The sequence below is a fragment of the Molossus molossus genome, unplaced genomic scaffold, assembly GCF_014108415.1.
Source record: "Molossus molossus isolate mMolMol1 unplaced genomic scaffold, mMolMol1.p scaffold_m16_p_15, whole genome shotgun sequence".
In the NCBI taxonomy this organism is placed as follows: domain Eukaryota; kingdom Metazoa; phylum Chordata; class Mammalia; order Chiroptera; family Molossidae; genus Molossus; species Molossus molossus.
In genome coordinates, this window is record NW_023425350.1 from 28,631,856 (window position 1) to 28,644,937 (window position 13,082).

At 40.0% G+C, this 13,082-nt stretch overlaps 1 protein-coding gene across 1 annotated transcript in view; it reads left to right on the top strand.

Moving 5' to 3' along the window:
- The window catches only part of MTA3 (metastasis associated 1 family member 3), a 154,317-nt gene that overhangs the window by 106,134 nt on the left and 35,101 nt on the right, over positions 1–13,082 (top strand). Inside the window, exon 10 of the mRNA XM_036262258.1 lies at positions 11,858–11,932. Coding sequence (XP_036118151.1) covers positions 11,858–11,932 — 75 coding nt within the window. The remainder of the gene's footprint in view (positions 1–11,857; positions 11,933–13,082) is intronic.

Sequence of the window (13,082 nt, forward strand, 5' to 3'; positions counted from 1 at the left end):
AAAACATATTTAAAAAAAATAAAATATGGACAGATTGTCTAACCATTTGTACTAAATAAGCTGATTCCTGCTTCTTAAGCTTGTTGCCCTCATTCAGACATTTGATATTTTTCTAGTTGTCTGATTATCAAGCCTGGATTTGATGTAGACCTTTAATGTGGAAACAGCCTGTGAAGCAGAGCAGGAGAATTGCTTTAAAGGCTTTCAATCTTTGACTCCTCTTAATGATATGCAGTATTTTACTTGCCTTTTAAAAACTAGATAATCTGCCCTGGCAGTTTTGCTCAGCGGTTAGAGCGTCCGCCTGGGGTCCAGAGAGACTCCGGTTCGGTTCCCGCTAAGGGCATGTACCTCGGTTGCAGTTTGTCCCCAGCCCTGGTTGGGTCGTGTGGGTGGCAACCACTCAATGTGTCCCTTTCACGTCGATGTTTCTGTCTCTCTCTCTCCTTCCCATTCTATCTGAACAAAAAATGAAAAAATGTCCTTGGGTGAGGATTAAAAAATAAATAAATAAATACTAGATAATCTTGCCCTGTCCGATTTGGCTCAGCGGTTAGAGTGTCCAGAGAGACCTGGACCTGCAGTCCAGAGAGACCTGGGTTCGGTTCCCACTAAGGGCACATACCTCGGTTGTGGTTTGTCCCAGGCCCTGGTTGGGTCGTGCAGGAGGCAGCCACTCAATGTGTCCCTTTCACATTGATGTCTGTCTGTCTGTCTCTCTCTCTCTCTCTCTTTCTCTTTCACACTCTGTCTGAACAAAATATGGAAAAATGTCCTCAGGTGAGGATAAAAAAATAAATAATAATAAAACTAGATAATCTTTTCTGCTATTATGTACTTCCTTTTGTCTTGGTATTTGTGGAATTGCTCTCTTTAATTAAGCTTACAATTTCTTTGAAATGGAGAAATTTCCATTTGAGAAGTCTATAAATAGATTTCTCTAGCAGCATACTTTTAACAAAATTATGAAAATGGAATCTTTATAGACTGTGAAGTATTTGATGTGAGCTAATATCCTGCCTTTTATGTTGTTGAATTTTTGTTTGAATTGTTTCTGAAGCAAAATAATTACTTATCATATGGCTACATTAAATTCTAAACATGATAAGTAAAGCTATTAGTGTCACTGACATTTGTTCTTCTGGCAAAACTTCACTCATAGCCAGATTGTTATAAGTCATGATTTCGATTTATAGGATGTGCAGGTGAGAATTTAAATGCATTGGTAGTAGTTAGCTTCAGATGGTCAGAAAAACACACCAGTGCGATGTTGTTACTATAGTAGTTATCACTCTAGTAATTATTAATATAATTTAATATAATGTAACTCATCAATCTGGCCTAGGGGTTTCTCAATTTTATTGATCTTTGCAAAGAACCAGCTTTTGATTTGATTGACATTCTGTTTCATTAATTTCTGCTTCTATGTTTATTATTTCCTTCCTTCAGCTTGCTTTGGGCTAAAATACTTTGTCTTTTCCTAGTGTCTTTTAAAGATTGAGGCTTGGATCATTTATTTGAAACATTTCTTCTAATGCAGTCATTTATTGGTAGAATATGTTTTAGCTAACAATGATTTCAGCTTTGCCTGAAAAACTTTTCACTGTTTCCTTTAAAAAGATATTTCATGCCCTGGTAGGTTTGGCTCAGCAGTTAGAGTGTCAGCCCTCGGACTGAAGAATCTCGGGTTCAATTCCCAGTCAAGGGCACATACTTCAGTAACAGGTTTGATCCCTGGCTCTGGTCAGGTCATACAGGAAGCAACCAGTTGATCTATGTGTCTCTCTCACATTGATGTTTCTCTCTCTCTCCCCCTCTTTTCCTCCCTATTCTCTCTATCTAAAAATCAGTGGAAAGCCCTGGCCTGTTTGGCTCAGCGGTTAGAGCGTCAGCCCGTGGACCGGAGAGGCCCGGGTTCAGTTCTGCTAAGGTCACGTACCTCAATTGCAGTTTGTCCCCGGCCCCAGCTGGGGTTGTGTGGGTGACAACCAGTTGATGTGTCTCTCTCACATCAATGTTTCTCTCTCTTCCTCTGTCTCTCCCTCCCACTCTATCTGAAGATAAATGCAAAATGTCCTCAGGTGAGGATTAAAAAAAAAATCAATGGGAAAACATCCTCAGGTGAGATTTAAAAAAAAAAAGATACTTCATTCTTTCTAGAATACATTTTTTTTTCTTTTTCAATATTCTAAGAGTGTTTATTTGGCGTATGCAGCTTCTGATAAGCAAGTTCCTATGAATGTAAATATTCCTTTTTCTTTGTGTTCAAGATTTCTCTTTGCTCTTGGTTTTTAGCCGTTTTACTACTTCATTGTGTCTGGATGTGTTTTTCTTTGTAATTATTCTACTTGTAGTTCACATAGTTTCCTAGAGCTGAGATTTTCTATTTGTGTATTAGTTTGCATAATTTGTATTGATTTATCTTCCAGAACACTGATTGTTTTCTCTGCTATATCCAGTATACTGATTAACTTGGTAAAGGAATTCTTCAAACATGATACTATGTTTTTACCTAATATTTATATATATATTTTTAATATTTTCTTTATTGATTTGAGAGAGAGAGGAAGGGAGAGGGAGTGAGAGATAGAAACATCTATGAGAAAGAACATCGATTGGTTGCCTCCTGCATGCCCCCCACTGGGGATCGGGCCTACAACCTGGGCATGTGCCCTGAATCAAACCGGCGACCTCTTGATGGCATGGGTCGACACTCAGTGAACCACACTGGCTGGGCTATGTATTTTTTTTAAATCATTTTTCTTTTATTGATTTTAGAGAAGAAGGGAGAGGGAGAAGATAGAGATATCATCGATGAGAAAGAACATCGATTAGCTGCCTCCTGCATGCCCCCCACTGGGGATCGGGCCCACGACTTGGGCATGTGCCCTGACTGGGAATTGAACTGAAACTTCTTGGTGCATGGGACTATGCTCAGTCCACTGAGCCTCACCAGCTGGGCTATATTTTATTTTTTATGCTTTCTATTGGTGTTTAAATTTTTTGTCTATTTGTGTTGTTCCCCTTTTCAACTAGATCTTTTAATATAGTAATCATAGTTTAATATTTGATATTTCTAATATTTGGGTCATATTGGGGTCTGTGTCTGTTGTCTGATTTCTTGAAAATGGGACATTTATTTTCATGCTGTTTTTAATGTCTTATATCTTTGATTGGATATGGAAAGTCCTTTGTAAACAACAACATAGTCTGAGTTAAGCAGTATTTGTATTCTGAAATGAACATGCCTCTTCTCATTCTAGGTCATTATTGTGGGGGATTGAGTCTGTCTGGTCATTAGTGGGCCAGGTTTGGATTTTGCTGTTCTAGTTACCTTCGCTGTGTCATTATATTGAAGGCGTAAAATTTCATATATTGTCTTGACATCTTTGTGCCTCACAGGGTCCCCAAAGCTCAACAATGAGTTCCCCCGCATTTTTTGTTTTAAATATGTTTTTATGGATTTTTAATTTTTTTTTTTTTTTTTGAAGAGAGAGATAGAAACATGTATGTGAGAGAGATATATCGATCAGCTGCCTCCTGCATGTGCCCTGATGGGGACTGAGCCCATAACCGGGGCATGTGCCCTGACTGGGAATCGAACTGGGACCTCTGTGTCAATGAGACCACGTTCAATCCATTGAACCACATCTGCTGGGCGGGTTCTCCTGTTTTTGCCAGATATGCCCCTCACCCTGCAGGAAAGGCTCTCCACCTGACTAATTCCCTTAACATCCCACCCATTTTGCAACCTAATGGGATTCACTGCCCTGCCAGAGTTATTCAAACAAGCCCAGCACATCCTCCCATTAGAACCGTCCTTAGGAACCAGGGCACACCTACCCTCTTGTTACACAAAGCCTCACTTCCACAAGCCTACTGGCTCACTGTTCCCAGTGCAACCCCGTGTGGCCTTACGTGGTGTCCTCTTCCCTTGAGCTGTGAATATAAGTCACTGATAAACTGCTGCCAACCTCATCTGCTTTGTCTTGGGTGTCATGTGTTGTATATCTGCCATCTTGTGCTGTTTTGAGGGGCAGATCCCTCACTGAAGGGATGAATAGGAGGTGGACTTCAGATTCTTACTGTGCTTAATGTGAGGCCTGGAATGCTGAAGCGTTTTTCAGTGTTCCTGTCCCAGCCTCAGCAGGCCCTGCACTACAGAGCCTCTCCTCACATTGTTGCCTTTTTCCATATGGTAGCTTGGTGTTGTTGCTTGTTACTGCCTGCAAGGTTCATGGTGTGGGCATAGAAGGGTTCTTAATTGTACTGTTGAAGCCCCAGTCTTAGGCTGGCTTTGTGTGCCCAAGTCTCAGTGATAGTGCTCCTGTAGTCGAGACTATAGTAAGCAGTCTCTGCCTTGTATTTTACTGGCAGGGGTTTGTGGATGGGCACAGACTTCCTGCCGCACTCCAGTGGCAGACAGCTTTTACTCTGAATGAAGGAAGGATCTGGGAAGCAAAGGGTTTTCTTGCCCGGTCCCCAGTGACAGCTGATCACCATCTGTTCACCCACATCACCATCAACTGGTTTTCTTAGGTCTCTTGCCTTGTCCCAGTTCTTAATGCCGAGCACCTGATGGAGGAGGGAGTGTGTGGGTTCCCTCTGAGCACTGCTTTATTTAGCTCTGTCTTACAAAGTTTGATGAAGTGTGTTTTCAGTTTCATTCCTTTGAAGTATTTTTCATTTTTTGTTGTGATTTCTTTTTTGACCCGTGGATTATTTAGAAGTAAGTTTCACATATTTGGTATTTTTCTGTTACTAAATCATACTCTGTTGTGATCAGAAAACATATTCTGTAGAAACCAAATTTTCCGTTTTTGAGATTTGATTGATTCTGACCCAGTATATGGCCTGTTACGGTGAATGTCCTTTATGTTCTTGGAAAGAATAGATATTTTGCTGTTTGGTGGAATGTTCTATAAATGCTGCTTAGGTCAAGTTTATTGATAGTGTTGTTCAACTCTTTTGAAGCCTTACTGATTTTCTGTCTGCTTGTTCTATTACTTATTGAGAGAGCTATTACTTATTGAAAGAGCAGTATTAAAAGTCTCTAGCTATAATTGTAGATTTTTCTATCATTCCTTTTATTGTAATTAGGTTTTTGCTTTAATTATCTTGAAACTCTGTTATTAGGTACATGCACATTTAGGATTGTTATATTTTCATGGTGAATTGACCCTTTTATCTTTAAAACATGCTTCATTATTCATGGTAATACTCTTTGTGGAAGTCTCTAGTGCTGGGAAGGCCAGAAGGTGGGGTGGGAGCGAGCAAGGTGGAAAGGGTTGGGGGGGGGCGGGTATCTGTAATACTTTCAACAATAAAGATAAATTTAAAACTAAAATATAAAATATATATAATTACTCAAGCTTTATTTTTTTACATGATATATCTTATTTTCATTCTTTTATTTTTATATTATTTATGTCCAAAGTGGGCTTTTTGTGGACAGAATACAGTTGAATTCTTAAACAATATGACACACTCTGCCTTTTAGTTGTAGTGTTTAGATCACTTACCTTTAATACAGTTATCAGTAATATAGTTGTCGGTTTAAATCCCTCATCTGAGCATTAATTTTCCATATGCCCCCATTGTTTTTGCCCCCTTTTTGATTAATTTTTTATGATTCCCATGTTATCTCTACTAGTGGCTTACTAATAAAACGTTTGTTTTATTTCTGTAGTGATTTACTGTGTGCATCTTTAATGTACCACAGTCCACCTTTCAATCAAATACCACTTAGATTACATGGCTTATAGGACTGTATAACAGTGTACTTCCAGTTCCTCCCTCCCATCACTGTGCTTTTGCTGCTGCACACTCTATGATTACTGGGTTTTGCTTTAGATAATCAGTGATCTTTTAAAGAGATTTTAAAAAATAGCTTTTTCCATAACTAAAAATACATAAAATATATTTACTTACTTATTGTTATTTATTAATTTTTTTAAAAATCATTTCTGCTCCTGTTCATTTCTTTTTCTTTTTTTTTTTTTTTTTTTATCCTCACCGGAGGACATTCTTCCATTTTTTGTTCAGGTAGAGTGGGAGGGAAAGAGAGGAACAGAGAGAGAGAGAGAAACATCGATGCGAAAGGAAGACATCGAGTGGCTGCCACCCGCACAACCGACCAGGGTCGGGGACAAACTGCAACCGAGGCACGTGCCCTTAGCGGGAACCGTGTTCATTTCTTTTTGTAGATTCAAATGTTTATCACCACCAGTGGGGGCTTTCTGGGGTTTCCTGCTCAGGCCCAGTTCTTCTGGTGAACATCTGCTGGAGACCTGTGGCAGATGTGTGTGATTCCCCTTGTGTCCAGAGCTTCCTCTTGTTCAACAGTTGTCCTAGCCCACTATTGACCTTTAATTATTTGGTAATTTTTTTGTAGTTTGCTTCTTACCGTAGTTTTTATTGAGCACCTGTTTCTTTTAGGCTTTGCCAAAGTAAAAATAGTTTGAGTCCAATCTCTCCTCAGAATGACCTTGAAATTCCATTCATTGTCTTGTAACCTTAGCTTTTGGATGGACTCGTGAATTGTTAGGGCTTTTATAGATTATTTCTTTTTTTTTCTTCTAATTTTTAAAGTAGGAATGGTATTCTTCTGTGGACTTCTGCATCCTGAATAGAAGCAGAACCTGAAATATGTAAAGTAATCTAAAAAGTTCAAAGTTCAGCCCTGGCCGGTTTGGCTCAGCGGTTAGAGCATTGGCCCATGGACCAGAGAGTCCTGGGTCTGGTTCCCGCTAAGGGCACGTACCTCGGTTGCGGTTTGTCCCCGGCCCCGGTTGGGGTTGTGTGGTTGGCAACCAGTTGATGTCTCTCTCTCACATCAATGTTTCTCTCTCTCTCTTTTTCTCCCTCTCTTCCTCCCGCTTTGTCTGAAGATAAATGCAAAAATATCCTCAGGTGAGGATAAAAAAAGTTCAAAGTTCAAAATAGCCAGGTCTTTCTTCCTTCACCCCATCGAGTCAATTGTCATAGAAACCCCTTTTAGCAAAGGTATGTCCCAGCTTTTGCATCATTTAGGCTTCAGTTGCAGATAACAAAATTAGAGGAGCTATTTTAAACAGAATGGGATATAATTTCGGAAATTGGGTGCTAAAATCATTGATAGGGTTATAGAAGTAGGCCCCAGGCTAGGCTTCAGAACAGTCCCCCAGAAATGGCCCAGCAAGTGAGCTGCCCTCTGCCCCCATAGGGAAACTGGGAAGCTGCTGGGTTAACTTCTGCTCCAGGGTCACACTGCTTTAACCTTGGTGTTGAGATCATAAAACTAGCCGAGCTTTCGGTGCTGGAACCATTTTGTGCTCCTTGCACCGCAGCAGCAAAGTGAGTGCCTCACACCCTATTCTCGCCTAACCCTGTGTAAGACACGTCTGAATGTAGGTCTTAACCTCTGATGGGAGAAGTAAATCACACGGGAGTCTTAGAAATACGATGTCTGGATTTCTAATCTTTACATTTAGGAAAGTGAACTAGAAGGACGTTGGAAAGGATGCTGAACAAACTGTAATCGGAGACGACAGAATCCTCTTGAGTGAGCTAGTTTAAAGAGAAAGAAATGTATTACAGGGTGTTGGAAGGCTAACAGAACCTCCAGCAGTTTCCAGGGATCACAGCCAGGACTTGTGAAGCCAAGAGCAGTGTCTGACCCCACTGTGGCAGTGTCTTGCAGAAACCCACTACAAAGACTGCCGCCTCTGCCACCAGTCTTCTTCTTTCGGCTCCACTTTGACTCTGTCGATAAATGCCACGTCTCAAGGGTCTTTTCTTCGAACATTTCACTTCTTACCAATTTTTGTATTAGTGCTTTTGATTATGGGCGAGAGAAATGGTCTTCATCTAGTTTAGAATAAAGAATAAATGTATAGGTTATATTAGTCAGAGTTCTTAGTTGCTAAGCACAGACTTCATTATATCTAATATAAACAGAAAGGAATAGAGCATATTAAGTTCTCATAGAATCTCTGGAAAGACTAGAGAACTAGGCTTGGATGCTATACTTTCAGGAACAGTGGAAACACCCATGCCCTCTGCTGCTTGGCGTCCATGATTTCAAGCTTCGGTTGAAGAACGGTCAACAGAAATGGCCCAGAAGAACATGGTATCTCAACCACTGTTCTTGCCAAACGATTCAATCTCCCTGCATGCAGCCTCATTTTGATGTTGCCCACTTCTGTTTCTGAATGTCATTCAGCTTAGCTAACCTAGCCCATTAGCCTGCCCCTTTGTTCACAGGTATCTGGGGGAAGATTCAGTTTAGAGCTTCAAGGAAGATAAGCTAAAAGTGGTCTGGAAGTGGATGCATAGTATGTACTACCACCCACTTTTTTGGCTACTCATCATCCAGCCTTGCTTTCTGTACCTGTTTCCTTCCGAACATCAACTTTTAAACAATAGTAATTATTCCCTAGTCATTGGAAAATGTGGTACCATTTCTTCAAAGGGGAGGCCCAAATTTACTGCCACAGAATTCATCTCTGGTTGATGTTTAGTGGTCCTCTGGTTTTAGTCACAACCCAGTCTTCATAGCCTGTAGTTTCTACATTAAACTATAATGCTAAAACCAACAACAACAGACCTTATAAAATATAGAAGGGGAATTAGGGTGCAGAAGGAAAATAATTATTCCAAGCAAGGAAGGAAAAAAGATGGCTTTCTTAGTCTTCTTTTCTCTGTTTCTGAAACTCATCCTGAGGCCTTCAAAATCGATTTCTGCCACTATTCTTCTCCCCTCAGTACCTTTAGTAACCAGAATTCTTTTTTTTTTTTTTTTTTTTATCCTCACCCGAGGACACTTTTCCATTTTTTGTACAGATAGAGTGGGAGGGAAAGAGAGGAAGGGAGAGAGAGAGAGAAACATCGACGTGAAGGGACACATCGAGTGGCTGCCACCCGCACGACCAACCAGGGCCGGGGACAAACTGCAACCGAAGTACGTGCCCTTAGCGGGAACCGAACCCGGGTCTCTCCGGACCGCAGGCCGACGCTCTAACCGCTGAGCCAAACCGGCCAGGGCGTAACCAGAATTCTTAATTTGGAGGGCTACCCAAGCCTTCATTCTTGAGAGTTAGAAGCCCTGGTTAGAAGCAGTTTTTTGTGGGAATAAGTCTTTCATATGTCTGGGTGGTATTGCTAGCTAATATATTATAGGCAAAAAAGGCAAACCATATTCAGAATAATAGTCTGTTCAATGAGAACAGATGGCTGATATTCCATGATGCTGAGAGTTTAATGTAACTGACATGTTACCAGGAATGATGCTGTGTTGGAGGCCCCGTGTTCTCTGTTCCTTGCAGATTGGACACCTGGAGTTATCGGATCAGATTTGGTTAGAGGATGTCCATGTGGTGGCACCCATGTGTAATCTCTGTCTCTTTGCCTCTGTGTCCACTCTGTTTATGTATTCTTTGAGTAATCATTGGTGTGGTTAGGAAAGGGGCTGATTGATTGTCATAAAGGAGACAGCCTTTCCACCTGATATTAATGAAAATATTGTCTGCAGAGGGAGCCTGTGAGTGCGCATGAGGACACAAGTATTCGCACACTCAGGCCCATCCCGGTTGTCTGTCCCACAAACCTCTGTTCTAAGCCTCATTGTTACTAATGTTCTCATCTGATTCATTTCAGTCCCTGATCATTATGACAAGTAAGTAATCACTGCCCATGAATGGTATGGATTGGTACTTTTGGCCATCTCTCCTTCAAATCAAAATAGCAATCAGATGTTTAATGTTCCACCCTCCAAAAGGATCTCCCTTCTTCACTCTGCTTCAAAACCACTGCTGCTTGGGCTGAAATGCAGTAACAGGGTAGTTCTTGTCGGTGCCAGTATGTCACGTGAAGCCATCTGCCACCATCACATTTTTCCCTCCTAGACTGATGTGTCATAGGGAATTTCCATGAAGCCATAAGTGGGGTTTGAGGGAGAAATGATACTGCCCCGGGAGTAGACATACCGGGGCATATTACTTGTGCGATCATGACCTACTCTTCTTGATGAGGGAGTGGTGGTACTGGCATGCCTGATTAGGACATGGTGGTTTACCCTGAGGTCAGGTCTGGCTCCTGATGGAGTTCAGGTTATATGGTCCCTTGGTTTCCTTTTCTCGGGCTTCCAGGTAGTTGTCTGTCAGGCGGTAATTTCTCAAAAGAAGAATTGTTAGGAGATAAGGAGGTTTTAGGTTGTTTAAAACCCTAGGGGACTATGCCAGTGGCTATCCTATGAGGTCTTACCTTATGAGGTCATGTCATAAGCTCCTTAAACCATCCCTCAGACCCTTTCGGTTCCATTAGATTGCTTGTTGGGTTGTAGAAAACTGCTTTCGTTGCAATGCAGTGCTAGTGACTGAGCAGATTCGATCCTGCAAAGAGACTACATTTGTAACTGCTGTTGGAGTTGTCACCCAGGTAGACTTCAAACAAGTTCCTTTTCCTAAACTCCATTTGTTTTCTCTTCAGACCAAGTAGGTGAGTTAAAAGTGGAGGTGATAGGAATGGCAAGGAAGTTTCACATGTGGGTCACAAGCTGCAGTGCAGCCTGGGAAGTACTCTTTTTTATTTTTCTCTTTGACTTTAAATACTTTTTATTTTTCAATTACAGTTGACATACAATATTATATTAGTTTCAGGTGAATAACCCAGTGATTAGACATTATATAAGTTACCAAGTTTGGGAAGTACTGTTTTAACTCTCTGACTGATGGTGCATCAGGGACAGCTGGATGGGAGTCAGAGAGAGTGCTGATTCACCTGTCTGTAAAATCTGCTACTATAGCCTGGCCCATGTGGCTCAATGGTGAGCTTTGACCCATGCTCCAAGAGGTCACCAGTTCGATTCCCAGTCAGGACACTTGCTCAGATTGTGGGCCCGATCCCCAGTGGGGGGCATGCAGGAGGCAGGAGGTGGCCAATTGATCTTCTCGCTCATCGATGTTTCTGTCTCCCTCTCCCTCTCTCTCTCTCAAATCAATAAAGGAAAAAAAGGCCTTTGTTAAAAAATAAAATAAAAATAAAGTACTTAAAAAAAATCTACTACAGCTAAAAGTTGTGAATGTTATCAGTCATTTTGTTTAAATTTGACCTGCCCTGATTTGCATCTTGGATGACTAACAGAATCTTCCTTTACAGAGGAACATATTGAGTATAGTCTTTGGTTGTGGGTCTCATTAGTGCTCATTTGGCCATTTTTGAATAATGAAAAATAACAAAGGCAAGCTTTCTATTTTTCTAGTATGAACCACACTTGGCTATGTTTTCCTTCGGAGATTTAAGTTTTAATTTTATTTACAACAAAAATAGATCAAAATAGAGCCAATTTTAAAAGGATGGAAAGTATGCCAGAGACCACATGACACTGTGCTGAATCTATTTCAGTATCATTTCTAAAATTTGTATTCAACCCTATCTATATAGCCTGAGAACAGCTTTTCTGGGTAAGCAATAAAATAGTATCAGTCATAAGGTTTATTATGATTTTTAACAAAACGGGACATAGAAATGGAATGTGTTGTATTAGTCTCTAACAATATAACTTGTTCGGGATCCGCTTTGCTGAGAATTACTTTCAGTTTTTGTAAACTGAATGAATTTCCATGTGGATATTGGCCTCTTTCTTTCTTTCTTTCTTTCTTTCTTTCTTTCTTTCATTCATTCATTCATTCATTCATTCATTCATTCATGTTTATTTTTTCCATCACCATTTTTTCCCTCTATGCCCTCTTCCACCCCCACCAACCCCTTCCACCCCACAACCACTGCACTGTTGTCCACATCCATGCCTCATTATTTTAAAGAAGTGGTTTTAAAGGAAAACGGTTGTTTTGCATTATCATGTTAAATATTTTTTCAGCTCCCTTGGAAATCATTGACTAGCATCATTGAATATTATTACATGTGGAAAACTACTGACAGATACGTGCAGCAGGTAATTTTTTATATCATTACCAATATGATTACATTAAAGTGAACTTTCTGTTTCTATTTTAATATTTCTTAGCTATATACTTAATTTTAAATTTGTTTGCTTTATCTTTTCTAGACTATTTTAAACTGCATGATTTCATATCCTTAAGATACTATTTTAAAATTTTAGTCTTAATGTATATATTTTTTACTTCAGAATGTATTATGATAGCTATTTTGTAAAGACACCAGGGAAAGGCCCCACCAGAGAGGCATGTTTCCCTTGCAGGTGCCTGGGCTTCATTTCTTCGTGAGTATACCTGAGGAAGGAGCTGAGAGGTGACGTTAGCACACACCTTTTGAACAACTTATGTATACACATTGAAAATTTAGACTGATGCCATCAACTGTACAGTTTGAGATGTTTTCAAAGATATTCTGAAACCTCGCTATATGACATTTGTGTGGGTATAGCTCCCAAAATCTTTTACCGTAACTGTAAAGTTAGTCTTACTAGTTAGATGCTTTGGTACTGTACATCAATTTTTATTCAAAATTATTTCTAGAAGCAAAGAATCATTTGTTTTTTACTTTTCCCACATGCCCCAAATTGAGATCATTCTCTCAGTTACTTATTTGAGCAGTATTTCCCGGGCACAAGCACGCTTTCCTGGTGACCGCAGTCAGTACTTGTTTTATGTTCTTCTAGTTACATGTCAGGACTGGTAAAGAAAGAGGCAAGTGTATTTAACACAGACATTATTTTTCCTAAGTATGCTATTGCACAGTGGCAAGTGTTGGATGCTGTAAAAATACATTTTAAGGATCACTTTAAAAATTACCATAGCGAGTTGTTGAGATCATGAATGGTGTATAGCCAGCCACCCATGGCTTGTTGAAACATTTCCAGTGTCAACATCATATATAATTCAAAAAGTGCTTATTTCAAACAACATAGGTAGGTAGAAATGAAGACCATGTGTTCTGAAAACTGTTACTCAAAGCAAAAGAAGTTCCTAAAGATGGTGGAAATCATGGAATCAAGGGTGGTTGAAAATATTTGGATAAAATTATTTTCAGAAATTTCAACTCCGTCCCTAAAAGTCTTAAGTTGTCCCCCCTAAATGTTTTTATTTCCTCCTTATTGAGAAAATGAGGAGAAATATTTTAGT